Source organism: Lepidochelys olivacea (assembly GCF_965140295.1).
Source record: "Lepidochelys olivacea isolate rLepOli2 genome assembly, chromosome: 4".
Taxonomy (NCBI): Eukaryota; Metazoa; Chordata; order Testudines; family Cheloniidae; genus Lepidochelys; species Lepidochelys olivacea.
The window spans coordinates 24,332,496-24,359,410 of record NC_140414.1 but is presented as its reverse complement, the minus strand read 5'-3'; the positions used below and the strand labels follow the sequence as shown (position 1 = coordinate 24,359,410).

General features: G+C 38.3%; 2 protein-coding genes across 4 annotated transcripts in view; one reads left to right on the top strand and one right to left on the bottom strand.

Moving 5' to 3' along the window:
* The window catches only part of WDFY3 (WD repeat and FYVE domain containing 3), a 261,096-nt gene extending 247,862 nt beyond the window's left edge, over window positions 1-13,234 (top strand). For both annotated transcript variants that reach the window (XM_084627016.1, XM_084627015.1), the window contains 9 exons: window positions 85-239; window positions 1,667-1,825; window positions 3,780-3,959; window positions 5,149-5,331; window positions 6,020-6,119; window positions 7,622-7,942; window positions 8,614-8,725; window positions 9,111-9,308; window positions 9,905-13,234. In XM_084627016.1, the coding sequence (XP_084483142.1) occupies window positions 85-239; window positions 1,667-1,825; window positions 3,780-3,959; window positions 5,149-5,331; window positions 6,020-6,119; window positions 7,622-7,942; window positions 8,614-8,725; window positions 9,111-9,308; window positions 9,905-10,025 (1,529 nt within the window). In that variant the 3' untranslated portion in view covers window positions 10,026-13,234. The remainder of the gene's footprint in view (window positions 1-84; window positions 240-1,666; window positions 1,826-3,779; window positions 3,960-5,148; window positions 5,332-6,019; window positions 6,120-7,621; window positions 7,943-8,613; window positions 8,726-9,110; window positions 9,309-9,904) is intronic.
* A 4,863-nt stretch (window positions 13,235-18,097) lies between these two features.
* The window catches only part of CDS1 (CDP-diacylglycerol synthase 1), a 68,753-nt gene continuing 59,935 nt past the window's right edge, over window positions 18,098-26,915 (bottom strand). For both annotated transcript variants that reach the window (XM_084625794.1, XM_084625795.1), the window contains 3 exons: window positions 24,347-24,466; window positions 23,034-23,137; window positions 18,098-21,130 (listed from right to left, as the gene is read on the bottom strand). In XM_084625794.1, coding sequence (XP_084481920.1) covers window positions 21,001-21,130; window positions 23,034-23,137; window positions 24,347-24,466 — 354 coding nt within the window. In that variant the 3' untranslated portion in view covers window positions 18,098-21,000. The remainder of the gene's footprint in view (window positions 21,131-23,033; window positions 23,138-24,346; window positions 24,467-26,915) is intronic.

Here is a 26,915-nt window from a genome sequence, read left to right as displayed (position 1 = left end):
CAAACAATATTATACAGGGTTATGTGATGGCTGTGCTTTTGTGTGTTTTCAGTAACATAAAACACGTTGTTGTTTGTTGTTCAGAACTCAAGGAGCCCGTGGGCCAGATAGTTTGCACAGATAAAGGAATTCTGGCAGTAGAGCAAAATAAGGTTCTCATTCCACCTACCTGGAATAAAACTTTTGCTTGGGGCTATGCAGACCTCAGCTGTAGACTGGGAACATATGAGTCGGACAAGGTTTGTGATCTGAATTTTAAGTTTTTCTGATGTTTTAATATGTGTTCTCTACTAAAATCTAACTCTGAAAATATATTGTGCATACAAAGGAAAGAATTTTGTCTGTACTGTATCTGCTTTATTAGTATTTATGCTGAAGTGTTCACCTGAAGAATGATAGGAAAATCAAGTTAACCGATTTGGGGGAGGGATAGCTTAGTGGTTTAAGCATTGGCCTGCTAAACCCAGGGTTGTGAGTTCAATCCTTGAGGCGGCCATTTGGGATCTGGGGCAAAAATTGGGGATTGGTCCTGCTTTGAGCAGGGGGTTGGACTAGATGACCTCCTGAGGTCCCTTCCAACCCTGATATTCTAGGATTCTATGATTGCTACTAAAAGGTTAATTTCCATAATACAATAAACAAGAATGAACTTCAGGGTTTCTACTGTAAATCTACAGTATCTGATTTGGCACCATCTTGTGGCAGAGGTTGGCACTGAAGGTAGGAGATGAAAACCCAAAGAAGAGAGAGAAACTTTCTCCTGAGTAAACTAGGGGCCAAAAATTGAAGATCAGACTCGCTTTTTATTGAATTCTTACTCAGGCAAATTCCCATTTATGTCAGGAAGCGTAATGTAACACTCTCTTGAGAAAACTGCAACCTGTGACAGTTAGGCCGGTGGCGAGATGCAACTGATGCTCGTGATTGGCTTAAGAATTGTACAGCTCCTATTTTTTTTTCACTCGTTTCATACACATATTTTGTCTTGTCTTCAAGATTGTTAGCTCATTGGGGCAGGGACTGTTATTCCTTACACATTAATGAGTACCTAGCATAATAGGCTCGATCTGGTAGCCTTGCCTGTTCAATAATACAGATGCAGGATTTGGCCCTGGCAAGGAACCTGATCCCTAAAATCCAGATCAGGATCCAGATTTCTTAACATTCAGGCGCGTCTGACTGGTTCTTGTTCGGGCCTATTTTGGCCAAAAACAACCCTTTTGTGTGCTACTGGAGAAGTGGTCAGTATTGCCTGATAATGGCTACTAGTCTGGGAATTGCAGCAGGATGGGAGGGGAGTTGAGAGAAGGAAAACAATTGTTTTAGCTGCAAGAGCCAGTGTTCATCGGGAACAAATATGTAATGTTCTCACTATATGCTTTGGCATTGTTTCCAATTTAATTGCATGATAAACATTTAGTATAGATTAATCTCAAATCCTAAACAGTTGTAAATTGTGTTTTGTTTTATTCTTGGTGTTCAAACTATGTATATATTTTTTTTACTGAAGTTACTTTCATGTATTTCTTCTGAGCCAACTTCTGAGATCAGTTAAATGACGGTGACTGTGCTGAAGTTTCCTTGAAAAGACTTAATGCTAACAACAACAAACTTGCAAGACTAGATGTATGCCTTCTTCACTTTGTCTTTATTTTTTATTTTGTAGGCAGTGATTGTTTATGAATGTTTGTCAGAATGGGGACAGATTCTGTGTGCAATCTGTCCAAATCCCAAACTGGTCATCACTGGAGGAATAAGCACAGTGGTTTGTGTGTGGGAGATGGGCACCTCCAAAGAAAAAGCTAAAACACTCACTCTGAAACAGGTAAAAAAAATAGATAAATAAAATCATGTTCCAAGGTCAGAGGAGGAAGGGGGGACTCAGTGGCTCCACATTGCAGTAGAACTTCTGACTGAACAGATTACCATTCTAGAGTCACTGAATAAAAGCACTCTGGAGCTGAAACAGTGGCTTGCTTTAAAAAGAATCCCAAGCAAAAAGTGTTTTGGGGATGTGTGAAAATGTGAAGGTATTTTGTCACTGGAAAGTGTTCCTGGGGGCAGGGAGAGAACACTTTTCTGAAATACTGCATGGAGTATAAGCACCAATTTTTAGCCTATTTAAAATAGCATCCAGCAACTTGCAAAATTCACAGATAGACTCTCCACTACCATTTGAATTGTCAGATTTTACTGAAATCTTTCACCCCTTCTCTTCAAAATTTGAAAATAACGGTTTTCAGGACAAAAACCTGGCAGTCCTGGTAGTGTAGTGTTGGGGATGCAGGGTGTATTTGGTTAGAAAAGCTTTATGATGTTTCTTGCTTTGTTGCCTCAGTACATCGCTTTTTGTATAACGTACTTAGACTAAGCCAACTATCTCTAAGTTAGCATGAAATCTCCTGCATCTCTGAATCAACTCCCAAGTGTTTTACAAATGATATTACATAGTTCTAGGTAACTAATCTTTATAACCAGGAGTGTTTCATGAGGTACAATTTAACTAATGTGTAAGAGCAAATACAGAAGTTAGTTAAAAGAACTTTCATTTGCTACTAGAATATGGTGTGTAACACTCATTGTCTAAAGCCATAGCGGCCATTGTACTACTTCGGTGATGACTGTGGTGCACCAACTCCAAGCAGTGCACAGCTGGGATCCCTGAAGGAAAAGATAATATTTCCTCTGGTCTCTGCTGCTTCAGGCTGTGGCAATCTAGAGCACTAGAAAAGCTGCCTTTTAAGTTAACTATTACTTAAAAACCTGAATCAAGAGCTGTTCTAGGGCTCTTGTTTGGATAACAGTAAGATGTAAAGGCAGGAGTGTTTTCAGAAGAGAAAATGACGCTTCTGATCTTCCCCTGCTTCCAATTTGCCAGCTGCTTTTTCACTCACAGTTTATGGCCCAAAGTTCCTTTTTAACTAATTTTCTATTTTAACAATTAAATAGGGAGCTATCTAAAATTCACAATTGAGCTATATTATAGGAAATTTTAAATGGCCACTGGAACATACATGGATACTGAAAATAGACAGCTGAGATCCTGGTATGGGCTTGGAGGAAGCAGAAGGTGTCAAACTTTTTTAAAATAATAAAACAAGGAGAGAGAAATGTGTTTATAACTTTTCCCTGGAGTTTTCTTTTGTCTCTTTGTTAGAATCCTACGTGTTTCATTGTGGAAGGCTATTTCACAAAACCTCTAAAAACTGAATAGGGTGTGTGTTTGTTTTTTAAATAAATGAGCTCATACTGTGTATATGCCATATATGTGTGTGCAATAAACTGCTCCCTGTTGAGGATTACTGGTGCAGTTCTCAGGTGAATCACACCATCAAGGTGTGTACTAGTAGCCTAATAATGTGTCTTGTTATGAGTCTGTACTAAAGGCAATTATGTAAGAAACTGAATAAAATGGTCACAGTGTTATGGTTGACAATTTACAGTATACTATAACACCCTTCTTTTCAAAATATTCCTATTATCTGAAATCCATTTATATCTTAAATGTATATCATTTGCTTTTTGAAAGTCCCAGTTTATCTAAATAAATTTTTCCATTCCATTTGCTTGAATTAATGTACTGTAAGGAATTCCTGTGCTTGAAATATATACTCTGTGCTGCATCTCATAGATTCCAAGACCCTCTCATCATCTAATCTGGCCTCCTGTTTAACATAGGCCATAGAAATTCCCCAAAATAATCCCGAGAGCAGATCTTTTAGAAAAACATCCAATCTTGATTTCAAATGGTCAGTAATTTTTGTTTGTTTTGTTCTCAGGCATTGCTTGGTCATACTGATACTGTCACGTGCTCAACAGCATCACTAGCTTATCACATAATTGTGAGTGGCTCACGTGACCGTACCTGCATCATATGGGATTTGAACAAATTATCATTTCTAACCCAGCTCCGAGGTCACAGGGCTCCAGTTTCAGCACTTTGTATCAATGAATTAACGGTAAGAACCAATACACCGCATGATGTATGTTCAGAAACTTAAACATTCATATCATAACTAAGACTTTCCAAACGTTTTCCTAAACTGTTTTTCTTACAAGATAACAAAAGGCTTTTTCACGAAGGTCACTCCAGTTTCTTTTTTAATTGATTTTATTTGAGTGTGTGCACACAAGAGTTCCAAAGCATATACATATCTACAGCATTGTTGATTTAAGTCCTTTTTATACGGTTGCATATTTTAAGCCATATATTGTTCCATATATTGTTCAAACAAAAGGAAAGCATCAAACTCTTCAGCGGCTTTTGGGATATTTGTACAACTTACTCCCAAAAGCCATGTAATTGGCTGCTTCCAAACTGCCTAATGAAAATACGAAATGCTTGCTGAGCAGTGTAGTCCAAAAGAGGAATACTTGTGCAGTGAAGGGAGCCTATACAACCATAAAGAAAGGGCAACATATCATAAAATCCTGTAGCTATTGAAATAGCAACTACCGTGACCTATCCCTTTGCATGATGTAGTAGTGAAGATTGCTCTGTTATAAGCATCAATCCTGAGATACTAAGGGCCTGTCTTCACTGCAGTCTTAGCTTGGGGTATAACTCAAGTGTTGCTCCTAACCTGACTCCTGTCCACACACACAAATCTTTAGTTGGAGTTTAGTGCTAGGGTAATTCAAGGTAACTTAGAGTGAAAACAAGCCTCAACTCCTTTTAAAGCAAGATAACAAGTGAGGGTTAATGTAATACAAAGCTGCAAACCAGAAAAGGAAGCCCCATAGGTTGGGACATGTAAAACTAGACTGGACAAGGTACTGAACATGTACTGTTGTGAATAGTCCTGCCATGGAAGATGATGGGCTCGAGATCAAATCAATTTACTAGATTACCTACATATCATAGGTCTCTGTGAGGTTTGTATTTCTGTGATGAAGGTTTCAAAAATGAATGCCTAAAGTTAGGCTCCCTAAGCCTGTATTTAAGTACCTAAATCAGAGGCCTGCTAGGTGCTCAGAAAATTGGAATACTTCTTTTTTAGATGTCTAAATATGGATTAGGAGTCTAAACTGTAAGCACCCATTTAAAAAAAAATCCTGTCCTATGTTTCTGCTCAAATGAAGTAATTTTGTAAATGCCCAAGATCCAGATTGAAATTTAAAGGATTTGGGTTTTGTTTCCTTTGTCAGGGTGATATTGTGTCATGTGCTGGCACTTACATCCATGTGTGGAGTATTAATGGAAACCCTGTTGTGAGTGTGAACACTTTCACTGGACGGAGCCAGCAAATCCTATGCTGCTGTGTGTCTGAGATGAACGAGTGGGACATACAGAACGTCATAGTGACAGGACATTCAGACGGAGTGGTCCGAGTAAGTAGCAGGAGTCTCTGCTTAGGTACTCGCACTAGAGGCCGTCCAGGGATTAAAATAACATCAAAGTTGCAGAGAAAGTATACTGTAAACTGTATAGATGTAAACTGCAGCGAGACATAGCCCTTTCTGGGCTGACAGTCTGTAGCACACAGGTTTTTTTTCTTCTACTTTTTGATGCATGTGTGTGGTGAGGTGATAATTGACAGCTCTGTGTGTGTGTGTGTGTTTAAATTTTCACCCCTTTCCAGTCTGTTTTGGTTACTGCTGAACTACCTTTCTGCCGGAAGACTGAGGAGCTCATTCCCTAATTTTATTTTGCAAGACTTCAGTGGGCCAGTTTTTCTCGCAGAAGAGGAGAGCTAGTAGCATCTCTGTATCTCCACTTACAACTCTCCTGTTCTGTTGCAATCCCTAAGCAGAGACTTGCTTGTGGCTTTTTCATGAAAACTGGGCTGATACTGCAGAATTCATTCATTTGTGATCTGGGTTTGATTTCCAGAGGTGAGAACCCAATGTGGTACCTACCCCCTAAAAAGTGGATTTATATTGTAAATGGTGATGGGCAATGTGGATATTCTGCTCTTATACTGTGACTTAGTTAATAAAGTATTTTACAGGCAGCCTACGAAGATATAAATTTTTATCTTATGCTTCTCTTCCTGTGTCTCCCCCTCCCACCCCAAAGTTCTGGCGGATGGAGTTTTTGCAAGTACCGGAAACACCAGCTCCAGAGCCCCCAGTGGAGATCCTGGAAATGCAAGAGGATTGTCCAGAAGCGCAAATAGGTGTTTTGCTTTTGTTTTGTTTAATTTTCTCAGTACCTCTGTAAAATGCAGGAATGGTGATACATTTTAGACCATGGTACAGCACACACTTTGTGTCTACTAATAAATAGAGAGAGGACTTGATTCTCCTTTCATGCCTGTGTAATTCCATTGACTTCAATGGTTACTCATGTTTCATATATGAGTTAATATAAAAAATCCAACTTGTTATCTGATCCCTTTGTGCAGTTTCCACTGTTAACAGTGGATGTATTAAAAAACCCCAATAACAAACAGTTAATCATAAGATACCTGAGCCAAAACCTATTCCTAGAGCATACTTTTTTTTTTTTAAGAAAGCAGCGTTGCACTGCTAACAGTATTACTTGTGTCCTTGGGAGTAGATACTATTCTTGTTTTTGCAAAGAATTCAGTGCACACTAAATATGGCCATTTTCTTGGTGGCTATCTTTTCATCTCTTTATTCAAATGTTAGATTAAGATGTCTTGTGAGATCAAATGTAATTAATGTCTCTAACTGTAGGTACTCTGAGACATTTAAAGTAATTGTCAGGGTTGTTTGTTAAACTGAACTTTTCACCTGCCAGGACTTTATCCACATGCATTTTCTGTGATTATTAAAAAGTGCTACAAACATAGCCCATTGAAATAAGAGTAGGCAGCTGGGATCTTAGCCGTGGGTTTTTTTAATACGGATTTTAAAACGTTAGAATGACTATTAAAGGTCGGCTACCATGCTGAAATCTGTAGTTCTGTATCACGCCAGCTGTAAACTACTGAAATTATTGATCCTGTTTCTTTTTCCATCAAGCATTATGTGGTATGTACATGTAAAATAATGAATTTTTTTAATACAGGATTTAGAACTGTAAAATTAAGGGTTAGAGTGGTGCATGTTCTGGTAAGTGATTGCTGCTTTTATGCTACAATGATAGGATGGGAAAATAAATCCCTATCACACACACGAGACTCAAAAAAGAGAGTCAAAGGATGATGCTGAAAGAGCAGTGTGTTCCCTGACACAGCTTGCAACCCTGCAGTCTCCGTTTGGAATGGAAAGAGAATTAGGTTTGGAAGAGTATAACTAAGTTTTAGATTGTGGTGTAGAAATCCAGGGAAAGAGATAAGTGGAATTTTCAAAATCCTTAAGTGATTTTGAAGCAGAAATACCATTGGAAGTCAATTTGGCATTTTTGAAAATCCGATCCATTATTTCTAGAGAGTGGTATTTCCAGGAAAATAGCAGAATGTAGGTAATCTTGTAGTCTTATGGAGTGAATAGTCAGTGGGACACCGATTAGCTGTGAGATAGCCACTGATATGGGTCACACATAGCTAAAACCCTGCACTGCTTTGATGATATACCTGTCTGTTACAGGAATGACTCCAGTTACACTCACTAGGTTCTTCTGTAGATGTTGCAACTTTAAAAGGAAAGAGAATGAGATATAAATACTTGTATTGTGCTAACTTTTTCTATTCTCTTGTGCTATATAAAATAGGACAGGAAGCCCAGGATGAGGACAGCAGCGACTCTGAAGCAGATGATCAGTGTATCAGTCAAGACGCTAAACCGCAGGAGAGCCAGAGTCAACCAAACAGCACCAGCCACAGGCCTGTACCATCATCATCCAGGGCAGCGGCATGGTCAGCAGACAGCGGCTCCGATGACTCAAGACGTTGGTCAGACCAGCTCAGCTTGGATGAGAAAGATGGCTTTATCTTTGTGAACTATTCTGAGGGGCAAACTAAAGTACATCCCCATGCTCAGGTTAACCACCCAAACCATGTAGAAGTACGGCACTACAGCAAACTTAAACCAGGTACAGGAAATGAGAATCACGTTTTCTCTCTCTCATGTAACTCTGTGCTGTAAACAATGAGCTGTAAGGCTGTATGCTTCTGTTCCTGCTGCATTAGGCACTCTAATGTAAAGCATGAAAGTTTTGCAGGCAGAAGCCCTTAATTTTCTTTTCTGGTTGGTTAGTCATAAGCCAAAAATTGTCAGTAAAGGGTGTCACTTGTAGTATATTAAGGTGCATGTTATTTCAGCTCTTCATGCAAGTGTTTCCCAAATTTTTGAAGACTTCAGTCCATCTTACAGAAAAAGTGAAATCAGTTGTGGCTTTGCAGCCCTGCCATGTGGTGCTAAAGGCCTACGTGGGTATTTTAAGTCATACCTCCTCTGTGTTAGTGTCCTTTCTTTGGCTAGACCTTTGCATATCCTCCTCTCCCTTTGGGAAACAATGGTGTAGAGCTTCATAATAGGATACTTCCTCTCCTTCCTTATGTGCAGTGAAATAGTTTAAAATGTTGACACTTAAAGTATCAGTCAGACACAGACATGTAGGGGAGACACACTGCCCTGGCGGGGCCCCTCCAGGAAGATGTATCCTATCCCCATGAGAGTATGTCAGTAGGAACAAATCTGGTGTGTGACGACAAAGCAATAGCGAGAGGACTTCAGCTGTTCTTTTTTCCTGGCCACTTCTAGGATACAGATGGGAGCGTCAGTTAGTATTCAGAAGCAAACTAACTATGCACACAGCATTTGATCGCAAAGACAACGCACATCCAGCGGAGATCACAGCACTAGGCATCTCAAAGTGAGTAACCCAAACAAAATGGATGGGGGGAGAGGCTACATTCTGTTACTCTAAGATACAGTGAAAATCTGACAAAAGAGCAGCATTTAGAACTGGTTTATTCTAGTCCTGGAATAAAAAGCACATGGCTGAAAACCTGATTAATTTTAACTACTAGAGCTTGTAGTTATGCACTCTCACAGTTGTATTCCCCATTAAGACCAGGCTAACCTGGGTTTGCCATCTCTGGTCTCAGTTTAATACTTGGTATGAACAAATCATTGAAATGTACAGCACACATGTGACCGTCTGATCATCCCCAATTCAGCCAAAAACTGGTGATGAGATTGTAACGGTGAACAAACCTGGTGTGTTGTGGCTCAAATGTCCATTCATGTTCTTGCAGGGATCACAGCAGGATTCTAGTCGGTGATGGTCGAGGAAGAGTGTTCAGCTGGTCTGTGAGTGACCAACCTGGCCGGTCTGCAGCTGACCACTGGGTGAAAGATGAGGGGGGAGACAGCTGTTCAGGCTGTTCAGTCCGATTTTCTCTCACTGAAAGACGTCACCACTGCAGAAACTGTGGACAACTCTTCTGTCAGAAGTAAGCAGTCATTAGTTTTCATTGTACAACGCATCCTAGCAGGAGAGTTTTAAAAAGTGAAAATGTAGGTTTTTTTAATTAAAACACTACCACTGTCACAATTTAATGGAAATAGTTGGAAAAAACAGGGCCCATCCATCTTTTTAAAATCATTAATGCAGCAGCAGCTTGATTAAAAATTGAACTAGCAAACAAACTATTTTCTTCAACTATAATTACTATATTAACTCCATATATGCAGCACTTAAGCCATGTATTGGAATATGATTAACAATAGGTTTCTAAAACAGTCACAAATTGATGCAATTTCTGAAAATGGACACAGCTTCTATCTACACAAAGACTATTTGTACAAAACCACTACAAGAATAATTTTAATAAGGACTAGTCCAGTCACTGGACAAAAAGTTCCAGTTGTTCTATTCCCAATGCAATGGTGCTATATTTCCCATCACAATCTATTTTTTAAGCTACTTTCCCCACCCCAGCTTGTCTTTGGTCCCGGCAGTGACTAACTGTAAGATACTTTAGGACTGTAAATTAGAGGAGGTGGTTAGGGGAAGAACACTATTACAGTCTTTATTTTCCTCTTTCAGGTGCAGTCGATTTCAATCTGAAATCAAGCGTTTGAAAATCTCATCACCAGTGAGAGTCTGTCAGAACTGTTACTACAACCTACAACATGAGAGGGGTTTTGAGGAGGGGCCTAGAAATTAATGAGGCTTTGACACAAACTAAAGACCAAACTCTGCAAGATCCCAATTCAGCCCCACAGTAACTCACTGAATTAATTACAGAATCGTGCAGTGAATTTGGAAGGGATTAGAATATTGTCTGTTTACACTTATCTTTGTACTGTGTTAAGCACTGAAAAAAAAAAAAGGGATCATTGATTTAATTTATGTTGATTGAAATTATAAGGCTAACAAATAAATATTCAAATGGGCAGCAAGCACCAGAAAGACAGGATTGGTAGTCACAAATACAGTACCCAAATCTCCCTATTAACATGGCTATCAAGAGAAAAATCCTCACTTACTAACCATCTGTTCTTGTGGAGCTAGACATCCTTATTTGGGGGTGGGGAGAAGCTTTTTAGAAGATAGTTGTAAATCTGCCTTCTTTGCAAGCAACTGTGTATAGTGTAAATAGGTATAAGGGCCTTTTTATCTAAATATGAACTTAACTGCCTGTTACATGGGTCTTCAGCCTAACCACTGTACTTTGTGTGGCATCTTTATCTCATCTATCAATCAACTTAAATATGAATGTGTAAAAAACTCAAATGGCATTATTTGTATTTTTGTTTAAAATTCAGTCTGTGCATGTTTGTTCTTTCAGTTGCCCACAATATCCTAATTTAAACAAGGCTACTCATAGAAATGACATGGATTTTTTTAAAGGAAAACTTTTTGGGGGAATAGGACTTGCAATATTTTATTCTAATTGTAAAATAACTAGGAACTAAGTTATACACTCTGTAGTTGCATTTTATACCTACCTATTTACCACCTCATTGTTCATATTTAATAAGGCCTCTTTTATACATATGTTACAGCTGCTGTTTTGTTAAGTACTTATTATAGTTAGCAGTTGATTCATGCAATGCAAGAACCAGCTTAAATAGAAATTGGCTTGCATGTAACTCAAAATTAACTTCTCTTGCATAAAATTTAGTATGTTTCTCTTTGGCACCTTTGTTCTGCTGAACATAACTGGATAACAACATCAGAACTGTGTTTAAGTCTTCACCATTCAGTGACAAGACAGTGATTGATAGTTCTCCATTAATTTAATTACAGTATTTTTAATCAGTAACTTATTTTGCACCACATGAGACCGACACTGGCATCCATAGTGAGAACAGTTGCAGAAGACAGGCCCACAGTCATACTTTCTGGGTTTTTTTTTTTAAAGCATATGTATATATTTTGTAAATGGGTGACAAAACTGGTCTAGATTTCGGTATATTCACAAACAGAGAATACTTTTAAATAATGGTGAGAATATGACCTAAGAAACGGGCCACACTTGCATCAGTGGATATGCCATGAGCAATATAAAATTACCTTCATTTATGTGGGAGTGACAGTATAATCTGGCCCACAATATATATAGCTAAAGCAAACACAAACTTTAAATTGCACCATTGAAAATATTAGAACCTCTATGATGGTATGAGATTTCCCAAAAGAGAGTCAAGTGGTAACTGAAGCACCTGGCTTTTGTTGATTTGTGTTATTTTACTATTTACCCTGGAACACATTTATGCACTGAAAGTTAAATAGGTATTTTGATACATATTTGTTAAGGATGTGATGGACTGTAACAATTAAATACAATTCCTGTTTTGGAATGTATACTAGGTCCCCAACAGAACAAAAAGGCTTTTTTTTAGAGCTCTTCCACACTATTGAGTAAATGCAGGTTTAGTTAGATCAGTTGAGCCTGTAGATGCCTTGCATGCCCAGCTTGACAAACTTAAGGGAAAAAAAAGGTTTTAGTACATAGAGCTTACATTTCTGTATTAATACTTCTATGATGCTATAATCCAGGTTATGGGTTAATAACTGTATGTTGTCTGCTTTAAAACCTTTAAATGCACTTGAGTCCATTGAAATCTTTTCCCCTGGTTTTTAACTTGTTTTTGTATGGGCTGAGACCTCATAACCAAATTAATTTTTACAGCCAACACAGGGCTTTTCTCACAGAAATGGTGATTGAGGTAAACTAAGTACCACTAAAATAAAATCTGCATATAGAACTAATGCTGGGTTAAGACTGCAGGACTTTCATTGAAACCATTAACTGTGTTCAACCATAGATGCATTGTACCAGTGTTATTCTACACTTTTTACAGTTGGCACTGCACTAAAAAGCAAGGTCATTTACCCTCCTCTCCCTCCCCCCCCCCCCCCCCACTGCATCCAGTAGTATTAATCCTAATTTACATTTAGTAAACCAATAAAACCCACTCCTCAGGCTTAATTCCTCTCCTGCACTGTATAGAAAACTCTTCTGAAAGAACTTCTTGCATTTAGGAGGTGGAGTACCAACATCATGGTTCCTCTGGCAACTGGTGCTGTGGGCAACTGGTTTGTTCAATTGGGGGCAGTCTTTTCTTTTTAGCTTCTAATGCACAAATCTACTTTGGTTTCTCCAAACAGCTTTATTGTCCCTATAAAAATTTGTTGGAGCAAAAACACAGAAGTACACTAACATTAGCAGTCTCTATTCTCTGTGCGTACCTCACATGTCTTCTTGGGCCTTGTAGTATACTTATTAATTCATGTATTCTAACACTTGTATGTAGTGTGCAACTGTAATGTCATGCTTATGAAGATGAGTTTGGCTGCCTCCAGCCCACATTCAATAGCAAAACACTTTAGATAAGTTATTTTGCACTTTCTTATGTATAAAATTGGTAGAAAATTATTTTTGCTTTGTATCATTTAAAGATTCCTTTTGTTTCAGTAAATGAACTGTGTACAAAATATTTATGCAGTTAAAACTGTTTTTAGAAAGTATTTTTAATTTCAGCAAGTTTGGTTACTTGTTGCATGACTATTAACACAGCTGACTTTTTGTGTCAGTGCAATGTATATTTTTTTTGTCCTATTATTAACTTGTAAGCCCTAGTAAATGGCAACTTATTTGTACAGCAACAGGAGTAAATTGAAGATAACTGGCTAAGACTGGAGTGTGGAATTTTGTACTATATTGCAGAATCCAATATCTGTTTTTTTTGGTGGTGATGTAAAAGGCCTGAAGAATTACTATCTAGTGTGCAATCTGTGATATCTGAATGTTCATTGTATATTTGTCTCCAATGCAAAAAGGTAGAGTAACACAATTACAATACATGATTAAATGCAATAGTTCAGGTACTTACGTATTTTTTTCATTTCAAATAAATACCTGCTATTTACCACCAATAGGCTGTTTGTTTTGCATTTATCTTGAAAGAATTTGAATGAGGAAGCAATGGTTGCAGTTGAATACTTACTTTAGGTAGTAATAACTGACCATATATTAGGAGTACCAGTCCTATTTGTTTTTTTTCCCCAAATGCGAGTACTGTAATTCACAAACATTAGAACAGAAAACCCTTGTATTTTGTTTTACAAGTATCATAAGGATTGGCCATGATGGGAACACAAGTATCTCACCCTAATGTAGTCATTCCCTTCTCAAAGTTAAAATTGGATATTCCTTAAGGAATGAAGCATAACCTCCTTCCCCAAGCAAAATTCAACCTTGCCTTAGAATTTCAGCAGTCTTACAAGTTAACATCGGGAATTTCCCCTGCCAGTAACAGTTTGAGCTCATTTGTAAAGACAAAATCAAGGTTGGTGAAACATAAGTTTTTGTTTTTCCTTTCTATTAGTCACATGCTATCCCTTAAAACGTGCTTGCGGGATTAAGTGTTCCAATATTGCCAGATAGCTGGCTGACTTCAACAGACATGCACTGAGGCCAGAACTGGTACAGTGAATGATTGATCTGGGAGAGAAATAGAAATTGTCTTACTGGTAATGGTATCTCCCCCACTTCTGGCCCCTCTTCTTGAGCTGCAGCTTTGGAAATGTATCAGTTTTGGCCACAGCCCCTCTGCTCCTGCTTGCCACAAGAGAAGTTATTCCAAACCTATAAAACTTGCGTATCATGAACAACAAATATTCTATCGAAAACTTTGTACATTAGACTAAGATAGATGGTAACAATCCCACTTCAATATCTGACCTTTGACTCATGAGCCACTTAGGATGGGTAGAACTGTGGAAGTTACCAGTAGAAATGTTCCATTCTGCAGCCCAGCATCTCCAACAATTCTGGACCTCTGGGAAGCAGCTGCCAATGAACAGGTGTAGGGAGGATTATGAAGAAGAAAATTTTTGTAGGAAGTTTAAGTATCCCCACTCTGGAAGCCTATATGCTGGCCCAGAAATATTTTTTGAGCAAGCAGTGTTTCATGAAGGTGTTGGCAGCTTTGCAAATTCCCACCCATGAGGTTGCTGCAAAAATCTAGATACACACTCCCTTCTCCATTAAGTGCCCTCAGGAGAGAACAGACTGGCCTTCAGACAGAGGTCCTTCTTTTGCCCTTGGTGAATGGTGTTGGTGGCATAAGCAATTTTTAATAATACTTTGCCAGGGATTCTGTTTTTATATTAAACTGGTCAAATTTTGGAAGTACTCCCACGTACTTCCAAGTCGTCATTCACACACATGAACATCTTTGGGTCTGGCCAGGCTGAATTTATTTCATCACTACCTCCTTCTGCCACTCACATTCCACAGCCAAATCACCTGGCAAGGGGCCTCGTGAGTTTTATGGAAACAATGTAAACTTGACATTATTCCCAAACTTGAGGAAGAGGTCTGTGTAAGCTTGTTTCTCTCACCAACAGAAGCTGGTCCAATAAAATGTATTCTCTCACCCAACTTTTTCTATAGTCAGTTGCCCCTGTCTGAGTGCAATTAAAGAAAATATGATTATAAAACCATGAGTTCTCATGGGGACTCAAAGATGAATGTTAATCTAAAATTCTTTTAACTTGAACTGATTACCTTTCAAGTTGGTGCACCTTTAAAACATTCCTTTTAGAATCCTAGAATATCAGGGTTGGAAGGGACCTCAAGAGGTCATCTAGTGCCACCCCCTGCTAGAAGCAGGACCAATCCCAGCTCCCTAATCAATTTTGTTGCCCTCCACCGGACTCTTTCCACATCCTTGTGGTACTCCAGATGAGGCCTCACCAGTGCCGAATAGAGGGGAATGATCACGTCCCTCAATCTGCTGGCCATGCCCCTGCTCCTACTCATACAGCCCAAAATGCCGTTAGCCTTCTTGGCAACAAGGGCACACTGTTGACTCATATCCAGCTTCTCGTCCACTGTCACCCCGAGGTCCTTTTCTGAAGAACTGCTTAATCCTGTCTTAACGTGAGATTGAAGGGTTTTTAGAATCCAGTCAAAACCAAAATAAGTCAAGCGCCAGCAGCTATCGGAACCTTTTTTTAAGTTTATGTTTGTGGCGTGTTTAACATCTATAAAAATGAAAAACACAATGTGCACTGGTTTGCCAGCTATCCACTTAACACGTAAGATTAGCAACGCAGCATCCATGGGTCTCATCTGAAATTGCAACAAAGTTCACAGTCAGAAGGGAGGACACATTTGATACCGGAGGGAGATTAAACTGAGAGGCTTGAGGCTATCTAGTATCAATTTTACATAGAGAAGATAGATGTGGGTGAAGTTATTTAAAAAAACCCAAATTTTAGCAGATTACAGTAAAAGCTGGACAAAAGATTTGTCCATCACAAGGTTTTGTTTAATCCTAATTCAATTAACTGGCAAATATCACCCTATTTCACCTAAGAAACGCACACAAAATATGCTACTGCCAGCAGGCTAACTTGTTACTAAACCAGTATTTTTGAAAGTAACTCCTCTTGTCAATCACGAAGAATGCACACAACTTCCACGTGTTCAGTAGTGAGTCAGACAGTTGGCTCAAGGGCAAACCCTATTTTGGAAAACACATTCCTTGTTACTCACACAAGAGAAGTTACTTACATACCCAATTTCATAAGGTACAGCAAGTGCCTGACCAAATACAATTTTGAATCCCTTCAGCTTGCTACATTGTTGCAGAAATCCACTTTACTTTTTTTCTTTTAAAAATACATTTTGTGTCTAATAAATTACAGCCCAAATCATTACTCCTCCATACCCTGAAAAATGACTCAGTGGTAGTTCCCTCTGTCTTCTCCCATTCCACCGGAAGACAGTAGGGACAACTGGCATCCTGGATTCCCTCTTTGTTGAAAGCAAGGAGGCAAAAAATTTGAGAATACTCTCCCTATATGAGGCCCAGTCATTCCCTTCCCTTTTCAGTTGACTATTTCCAAAGCAGAGGGAGGTCAAGACAGTGGCTCCCACCCTCAGAAGAGAAGCAAGGTGTAGGAAGGAAGACTATAACAAAGAATTACTGGTAAGTAATTCTGCACTTGTCATATACATCCCTTTTCTCCTATACTGTGAAAAAACAGTAGGGAGAAGTGGCAGTTGCAGCAAATAATGCCATAGGTGAAGGCTTACCTTAATATGCATCCTGTAGTGCCCTGCAAGCAAGAGATGTCCTGTGAAGATAGACTGTTCAGCTGGTAGTGCTTGAGCCTATGTGAGGAAGACCACATGGCAGGCCAGTCTTAACCACTTCAACAGATGCTTCCATCCTCACTGGCCAGGAAGTAGTTGCCACTATAAGAATGCCCTCCCTGGCCCCGCCACCAAAAAAAAAAAAATTCAAGGACCAGGTTAATTGGCCTGAACACAAGTTAGACAGATACATACGTTATTTCATCCAATTACAGAAGCCAAAGAAGCTGTTTTTCCCCATGTGATGACCATCAGACTAGAAAGCGCTGCTTAATTTGGACAGACTTTGCAACTCACTGAAAGAATGCAGCCTTCAAAGAACGCAGTTGTCATGTCAGCAGCCTGACTGGGTTAGATGGGCTACAGAGCAACAGGCTGGCTGAGGTAAAACAGACTCCAGAGGACTCTGAGTACCTCTCCCAGACCTGAAGAAGAGCTCTGTGTAGCTTGAAACTTGTCTCTCTCACCAACAGAAGTTGGTCCAATAAAAGGTATTACCTCACCCATCTTGTGCCTCTCATCCTGGGACCAACATGGCTACAACACTGCATACAATTGTTCCTTCTCTCTTTACATAGACTAGGAGAAAAGGGAGATATGGGCTTTTCACTGCAAAGTTCAGCCAGGAGCATATTCCTCCCTCCCAGTGCATAGCAGCAGCACTTAGTATTTGTTTGGGCCACACTTGTTTTCGCATTATAGCTGAGCAGTTCAGAGAGACTTTGTGACCAGCTGGCAGTGCCAATTCTGAGAGTAGAGATTGTTAGAAGTGGGGAGAATCAGGAACACTGGAAGCAGAGCACAAAGGATGTTCTCATCAAGTGCCAACAGAAACTTCCTCCAAATGTCTCATTACAGTGCTGTAGAGCCCAAAAGGGAAACATTTTTACTGCAAGAACAAATAACTGCAGTGCAAATAAGTGCATTGTCTATCATTTTCATCAGCCATGAATGGCTGCAACAGCACTGTAGGACCATTTATCATCGGCAAGACTATATCAGAAACATTTTATTTTCAAGTGTGGAAGTTACACTGCATATTACATTCTTACACCACTTTTTCTTAATTGTATAAATTTTTGCTCAGGATCACAAGATTACCATCAGCAAGAAATCATCCCACTCTTAGCATACTTTATGTCCCTCACGAGCAAGGCGCTGGCCAGGGACTATAGTGTGTGGGGCGGGCAGTCAGTCCCCGGAGCAAGGGGTCAGCTCGGGGCAATGGGGCACGGCGCGGGGGTGGTCAGTCCCCAGAGTGAGGGGTCAGCTGAGGGGAATGGAGCACGGCAGGGTCAGGATCCCTACCTCTCTGCTGGAGCTGCGATGGGAGCCACTTCCTTCTTCCTTTGCTCTTCTCTTCCCGCCCTCTGGTGGCAGCTTGGGTTACTATGCCTGACCGGACACTGTCAAGTCCCTCCACAGCTGATGCCTCCCTCCCCACCCAGAGGTATGCAATTAACACGTTAATTTTGTTTTCAGTTAATTGCAGGCATTAATTGACAGCCCTACTTTTAACAACAGACAGGTGCATTTTTAAGAGATCAGCAGCCCACAATGTGTTTGCTATAGAGAAAAAAAAAATGACAAAGGTCAGATCATAGAAGATTTCTGTCCCAGCTTTATTTTCCCAATCGTAGCTTTAATAAAAGATTGAAACAATTAAAACACACATAATATGATAATACCATTTACAGTATATACATTGTTTCTATATTTGTTTTTCTGAACAAGATAATTACAACGGCCTTGCCCAACAGAACTGCAAAGTGACAAGAAATCATTGGTGTAAAATTTAGACTTTTCAATTCAAGCCATAGGACTATATTTACGGAACTAATACATAAGAAACGTGAGGGTAGGCAGGGGGGGAGCATTGAACAGTGAGAGGAAATATTTCTGGCATTTCACAAACGAAAAATTAAGGACCTAATCCTGCAAAGACTTACATCAGGGCCTACCAGAGTAAGCGATAACAAATTTACAACAGTAGAGTAAGTGGTTAACCATTAATGCTTCTGAAAATGATTTTTTGTTGTAACTTTGTCCTTTTTACAATGAAAATAAAGATCCATCAACTTCAAATGATTCACCGTACTCAATGCTACAATATATTCAACTTAATTACATCATATAAAAATTACACTAAAAGGAGTTCAAACATTTTATTTATGTTAAAATTAAATATAATCTCATACCTAAAAGATAAATTTACACCCAACTCTAGTAAGGCTGTGTGTCTTATTGGAAGAATCTACCAAAATATCGTTACCTAACTAAAGCCTTATTTCAGTGTTTATAGATGATTTTTCATCACCCTTTCCTGCTTCAACAAACGCTACCTCCTTTCAACATTTTTTAGAGCTGCTTACTAGCATCTTTCCATAGCTCATAATTTTGGCTGTGCTATCTGTTAACCTTCAGGTTGTGTTGTGTTTTCAAGTTAAAGAGTCCTATATGTGCTTAGTTTCAGTATTATTATTATTATTAAAAACAAACATTAAATTGGGAGTCAGGAAGCACAGCTAATCACTACTGGAAGACAATTTGCTAGCATTATGATTTTAAAGCTGATTTCTTGCTCTATAAGATTTTTTTTTTTGACAGAAGTACCGTACTTTTACAGTAGAATATAAAAATGTATACTAACTTGTTCCCTCAGCTATTTAGTGTTTACATTACCACTGAAAGGAAACTTTATTTTGGAATTAGAACAAACATCTCTCTTTTATAACAGTATATAAGACTATTTTACTATTTACAGATTATATACAGATTACCCTGGCCTAAATGCAATTAGTATATAATCCTGAAACAGAATATACAGTGGTCTCAGATTCTATTCTAATGTAAACAAAAAATTTGAATTCTACAAGCATAAAGCTTGTTAACATCTCTATCTGCTTTCTACATTGTTTTTTCAAGTAGCACCAAGCTATTCTCATCTTTAACCCCTCACAAAAATAATACAGTCAGAGTGCACTCAGAGTGCAGAAGCCTATTTACATTAGGATTGGGGGAATTAAATTTTATCAAGTTAGAGTCTCTAGTACACCAAAAGAAACTTTTTGGCATTCATGTGCTTTTGTACATTATGGGAACAAAATAATTTCCATTTGTTTAAAAAAAAAAAAAAAACATTATTTTCATTTCCACTAAGATTTTATTACATGATAAAAAGAATATTATCTAAAATGAAATTAGAAAATAGCTAACTTTAACCATGTTACAGTGTCAACTGTTTTCACACATACATACTTAATTAAGTCTACTGAAAGAGCAGCTGTCTATAAAGTATATATATTTCTCAGCTGAATCCTTACATTGTTACCCAAACTTACTTGAGAAGCTAGAGTTACTCAACTGTTGATAACAGATGGCAGAAGAACCATTCACCATCTCCACCTGGAACTTTGGGCATGTGGTCAGTCAGATAACAGTGACTGCTTTCAGGGGAATAATAATAATAAAAATATTAAGTAAGCAAGCACTTATAGTGCACTTTTCATCCAAGAGTCTCGAAGTGCTTTATAAAGGAGGGAAATATCACCATTTTACGGATGAAAAAAACCTGAGGCACAAGGAATAAGGCTAGAATGAGCTCATATCAGAGAGTGACCAATCATTGGGATGTGAATCTAGGATTGTTGATGTCCATTTGCTGGACTGGAGAACCCTATCTGTTGGTTAATCTCCACTCTAGCTCTGGCTGCATGAATGTGGTTTTGTAATCCAGAAGGATTCTTCCAGAAGAGGAGACTACTGCCAGGGCATCTCAACAGTAAAGGTGACTTTATCTTGCAATGACCCACTGATTTCATTAGAGAATTTTTTTCAAAGCCATTTACTAGAAACTTTGCTAACCTTAGTCATTTGCAGTAAAACAGTAATGGTACAAATCCAGCAGTAACCCTGATATATTCGATTCTAAATTCCAGCCTCAATTTTCTGAGCAACTCTCAAGGCAGACTGTTTTCTGGCAAGTGATGTAATCAGTTGCACAGTAGATAAAACAGCATCTCTTTACTGCAGTTTGGTTATTCTTCAATAACCATTTGAGACGAAGTATGATGGAATTATTGCTAAGATATATAGTACTATAAAACTTGCATTAAAAGCAACAACTGTACTGATGATACATTAAAAGTTGCTTTAAAAATTGCACAGTGCCAGTACAATCTTAACATTTCCTCAGTTTAGTTATTGTGATATAAAACTGCTGAAAAGGAATAGTTATTTTAAAAACTATTTAACCTGTCAGGCTGGATACCGAAGGAGAGCTCACACCATCAACTTCAGAAACTAAAATACACGTTAAATAAACAGTTATTTTACAAGCAAACTTAAATTTTATATGTGTCTTATTAAATGTTCACAGTAGTTTCAGGAAAGAAACATTTATGTCTTCAAAACTACTATCTACTTCTTGTTCAACCACTATTACTATGCAAAGTTGTAACTTGTTTTTTTCAGTGCTTTTCTGGTAGGTTTTTGGGCTTTTTTTGTAGTGCACCATTCAGTCCAACTATCTTCTCAGTGATGGCTGAAGGATCCCTTTTTCAATTAGATGAGATTTCAGGATTTTGTATACATTTAGTTGCTGTTCTGGCTGAAGTACCAATAGTTGTTGCAGTAATTTGCTGGGATTTGGACCCCTGTCAATGAAATTCAAGGGAAAAAAAAATTTATTCAATAAAAGCTCTAAACCTACCATACAAAAGTGACATCTTTCGTTTTTCTCCCTACTGTATAAATGCAATGTCCACTTTTTGAGAGAGAGAGAGAGAGAGAGAGACACAGACAGACAGACACTGATTTTTCTAGTGTAATGATCTCTCCAGAACGTATGTGTTGTCTGGTGAGCATAATTAAAACCTGCTTTCTCTGACTGTATCTGTTGTACAAAATGTAATAAGATGTCTTAACTGGGTAAGCCACAAATGTAATATGCATAAAGGCTGCTGCTGGTCACGGTGAGAATGTGACCGATTCCAAAATCGCTTGCTTTGACTCTCTCACCCTATGTACCTTCCAGGATATTCATGCAAACAAGCTGCATGCCAAAGAATGAGCCAAGTGACGTGAGATGAGTGTCCAAGTGATGCCTGTTGCATGTCTTTTGACCACCGGGAAAGGATCTTGAAACAAGAAATCCAAGGGTAGAGAGGACCTTTCTGCTGCAAGTCTCAGCCTTAACATATTACAAAAACCTCAAATGACGTTTTGTACATCAATTATAGGAAAACAGACATTTTTGATTATGGCCCTCCCATAGGTGTTTGGTAGGGCATGTCTCTTATGACTTTTTCCTAAACATACAGTTAGATCATGTTTCAGTGACCAAAAAACAATCACAATTATAGCTGGCTATGCTTGTTGATTGCTGACATGATTATCAAGATGTTCCTTTTTCACAAGCATAATTCTCAGCAGTTAAAAATTGGCAGAAAAAAGCATTTTCCATGGTGTAATGCCTGACCCTTTGTAACAAAATCTGAAGCCTCCTTTCTCATTACTCGCCACTGGGATTAAGTTCTTGCTAGAGAGGGGTCACTTTTTGCAGACCATTTTGACAAAGCCATTTTCTGCTCTGTACCTGTTGTTGGATAAGCTGTATACTACCCAAATAAATGGGACCTAGCCTTGGCATGGTAGAGGACCAATACGTTCATAAAGTTTCCTTAACAGGACACTTTCCAATTCTAGAATATAAAATAGACAATCAATCCATAAATTTTCAGGAAATCTCAAGTGTATTTTAAAATATTTTAAATGTATTTATGACAAAGGGTGACAAACATGTATCAGCCACCTTTCGTTAAGTCCACACATTTGCATATTCTTAACTTATAAACAAATACCCAATGTACACATGCATATTGGATATTGTGAGCATAAGTGAGATGCATACAACTAGACACCCCTAAATTTGAAAGTCTGTCCCCAAGCATCTTAAAAACTACAGTGAAAGAAGCTGCCATGTAATACAGTTGTCATTCTAAAAGCATCCCCTTCAAAATTGCTGTGGCCGAGAGATAATTTGGCAACGTTTCTAATAAGTGGGATGTTCTAACTAACAATATTTAAACAAAACAAAAAAAAATCAGAACCAGGAAGTTAGAAGTCAGATAATTGAAAATGTAGAAGTTTGATAGTTTCTTCTATTTACCTGAAGCCTACAGATTCTCCCCAAGCCACAGACACTATAAAGGGAATGACAGCAGAACTCCCACTGCTCCAATTACCACAAATAAACATCTGAATTTATAGGGGTTATTTCAGATTCATTTTCTTTATATTCAGTTGGGTACATACTCTTATTTTTTTGTTACCTAGCAGTAAAAGAGGATAACGTAGCCTGTTGCAAGACCTCTATAGAAGTTTCATGAGATTTAGCAATGGCTCCAATATTCAAGAGATCCCTCTGATCAAATGTAACTGCATAAATTATGTTTAAAGCTAACCTTTACTGTACCAGCAGAACAGAACTACATGTAATGGAAGAAAGTTTGCTAGATCTCTATATTGACTATACACATTTATATATGCAAAAAATACCTTATGAAACTGGTGATATACACATGAACAAAAGTAGCCATCAAGTACTGACAATCAAAGCGATCCATTATTCCGCCATGGCCAGGAATAGTGTCTGCAAAATCCTTTAAGGAAAAAAATGCAGTAGTATAAATATTCACGTACAATACCTCACTAATCTATTGTTTGTTTACAGCAGTGCCTAATTGAAATACGGGCCCCATCATGCTGTACCAACATGTTACCAACACTGTACCAACACATAGCGACAGTCTCTGTCCTCAAGAATTTACCATCCAAACAGGCAAGACAGACAAAGGGCAGGAGGAAGAGGAGAGGAACAAAGAGATGAAGTGACTTGCCCAAGTTCACACAAGAGGTCAGTGCCGGAACTGGGAACAAATTAGGCACTGAACTGCTAGACCAGGACCATCTACCTCTACACATTGTCCTATTTTGTGCCACGCCTTCTAATCTTTAAGTATCATCTTCTAGCATCTTATCTGAATAGGTTCAAATACCTCCCACAGTTAAATACTTCTATCCCCTTTTTCTACGAGGGTGGCAGCTGCTGAAGCATTTATTTAACATAAAACATCTTTCCACAGGGTGCTCCCTGAATGTTAAAATGGAAAAGGCACCCTGAGATCCAAGGGTCCATACTCCTGTTTATTTTACTTCAGCTTTGCAAATCCCCCGTATGTTGCATTGATTTCCAAATATCCTTAATTAAAAAGAATGTTGTGTCTTTATAAATCCATTGAATATAAGCAATCACTCTCTGTATAAGCATTGTATTCAAACACTAATTTTAATTTTACAAAAGAAAATCTGAAATGGAAGCAGTGCTCAAAAGGGCATGCAAACTTTATTGGAGATATAATCTAGCAAATGATATATTCTAGCAAATTGTCAGCAGGTATTCATGTATACTACCATCAATATAAATACTTATGTATAACACAATTTCTTACCTCACTATATAAACAAGTATAAAGAGGTAACTCGCAAAAGGTAAACAGATACCAAAATGTGTGTACAATAAAACCAGAAAGTGTTAAGATTTGCAAGAAAGGAAATCACTGTGCATCTTGATAACATATGAAGTTTAAGAACATTACTTGCCAACGCATATTCTGCACCGTATCTCTGATTAAGAAGAATACTGATTCAGAGACTAATGGTAGCTTTTTATCTATCACATCATCTTGGTTTAGTAGAAAACAAGTGTGTCTAGATCATTATAATCTGAACTCATCTAATTAAAATTCTAGGAACTGGCTCTATCAAAGTCTTCATAGGTTTTTTTAAAATCTACAAAAATCTGTACATACCTTGATTTTGAAAGCCCTTTTGAATCCACTAGCAAAAAAGCCTCCAAATGGCCCAATTAAAGATGCAAATGTTGACAAAGCAATGCTGTGTATCTGGAATGGGTACATATTGATTGTTTCCTGCAAGAAAACAACTATTAGCAATAGTATACATCAATTAAAATTATTTATAATCATAACATTTAGAGGCCTTAAAATTAAAATATATAAAGGCTTTAAAATTATTTTACTAACAGAGAAAATACATTTTGTTTCAAAGCCAACATGATTCACAGAAAATTTCCCACTTTTCTATTATAAAAAGGTACTTGCCCTCATTGCATAGGGAAAAAATAGACATGTTATATAACACACCAATACATATTTTATCTAATGTGAAAAGAATTCCCTGGTCAGTAGTACTGAAGTATTTTAATATTTATCTTAGACATAACAAGGGATTTGTCAAATATAACATTTCCCCTTCCCTACCCAATTCCACAGATTCTTTAAACTGACTTGTATCTCCGTTTATCAGAAAGAAAGAAATGTATAGTTAATCATCCTAGTATATAAGATGCAGCTCCAATACCTTCTCAATCTCAGCTCTTTCCAGTTTCCCTATTTCCTAATGTCTCTTCCTCTTACAGGAAAGGAAAAAAAGATCTTGCCCACTAGCCCTCAAACTTTTGGAAAGAGTAACTCTAGCCAGTGTGTGAAAGCCCTCTAGTAACGAGAGTCTCCCTTCCAGGTAACTATCTATCATATTTATGCCTCTCAAATGCTTTGCTGGTGACAGTATGGCAGACTCATGCAACAATCATTCCAGCAGTGCAGGAGGGGAATAATTACCTCCTTAACCTCCAGGTCCCAGAAGCAGCCATGTACTTTATGCCTTTTGATACCTCTAGAAAAATTACAAAGCAGCTACTGCAGGAACTCTCCTAGCTGGTGAGATTTCCACTCTCACCTGCCATGAATTCTATAGAGAATGGAAAGGTTTTCCTCCCTCTTATATTTTGCACTCAAACTTGTTATATTGTACTCATTTAGTTGATTGATGCGCACTTTTTTAAACTAAGCTTCTGGTCTGTTAGCTACGTCAGAGAGGAATGTTTTTCTATCAGCAGACATTCCTAGTCTACATACTTCCCTTCTTACCTCAAGATTAAGAGACTGCTGTGATATTCTGTAGCAACTTAATATCCTAAATGTGCCTCTCTCCTGCAGTCCCCAATGATCACACTGAGTCATGGCACCAAGTCCTTCAGAGAAGAGAGCTCTTGATGACCTATTTAAATACCAGAGAATTCCTGACCTCCTAATCTGTGTCTACATGGACTATGGCCTAGAATTTCTAAATTTTATATTCCCAGTTTGCATCACAGCCACCAGTCTCCTGGTTTGGGGGCTCACAGGACACTGCTTCAACGCAGAGGGTTTTGGTCAGGACAAAACAAGATCTAAGCATCAACCTGAGTGAATGACAGGAAGTTCTCTAGATTTTGACTCTTTTGGAAGTCCATTCTGTTGCAGAAGTATGTAATTAACAACTGTGATAGTGTTTGTGTTAAGTATTAATAATCAGGAAAACACCAACAGTAGTGAGAGATCATCCAGTTTAGTTTCTGAACAAAACCTCATCTTGCTTTGGCACTAGGCAGCATGATGCCTGCAGAGAAGGACAATTGGGCACAAACAATTTTAAAACCAGATAAACAGAGTTTGTGCCTTTATGACTGTGTTCAACAGGACATGTGAGACATTAAAGCTCTCTCCATCAACTGACTTGCAAGAGCTTTGACAAAACTGACTTAGTAACGTGTATGGAGCTATAGTCTCTTGTCAATGCAAACATATACTTTCCTATTGGACCACTGCAGGGTTGGGTTACATTTCCTCTTTCTTTACTGAAAGGTCAAATGAACTGGGCAGAAGCCATTCTGGCTTCCTTTCATGAACGTACAGAATCTGGCAGCAAGGGCACATCTAAGACCACACCCTTTCACAGAGGGCAGATTCCACTTTATGAATCTGGGCCAATTCTATAACCCTTTAGACAGAGTAACATACATAAGTGGGGCTGGAGGTGGACCGTTGAACAAACTGCTTCTGTGACACATGACAGATTATTCCCATGGGTGGCACTGTGTAGAAGAAGCAAGGCTTCCTCTTCTCAAGAAACTGAAAACAAATTCCCTTAGCCATCTCTCTAGTCAGGGATCTCAGCTTGCACACTAAGGTTAGATTTCACCCTTATATTGCTCTTAAGGGCCAAGCTTTTATTTTATGAAGGTCTGCAATTCATTAAGTAGTCCTTCAAGCAGATTTATTTTAGGCCTCAAAGCTATGATATATTCCCCCACTTTGAGTTTATTGGAATGACTCCTTTTACCCCCTTAAGGTTTGTTTTTTAAAAGCCATAATCATGGTTTAAGTGATATGAGAGCTACCGTGACAGCTTTAGCTATAATGCCTCTCGGTCTTCCATTTTTTGAAGATAACTGGACATTCATCCAAAAGTTAATACTCTCATCTGAAACAACCTGTAGTTTGTAGTTATATTCTTCCAATCTTGTTCCCACAGTGT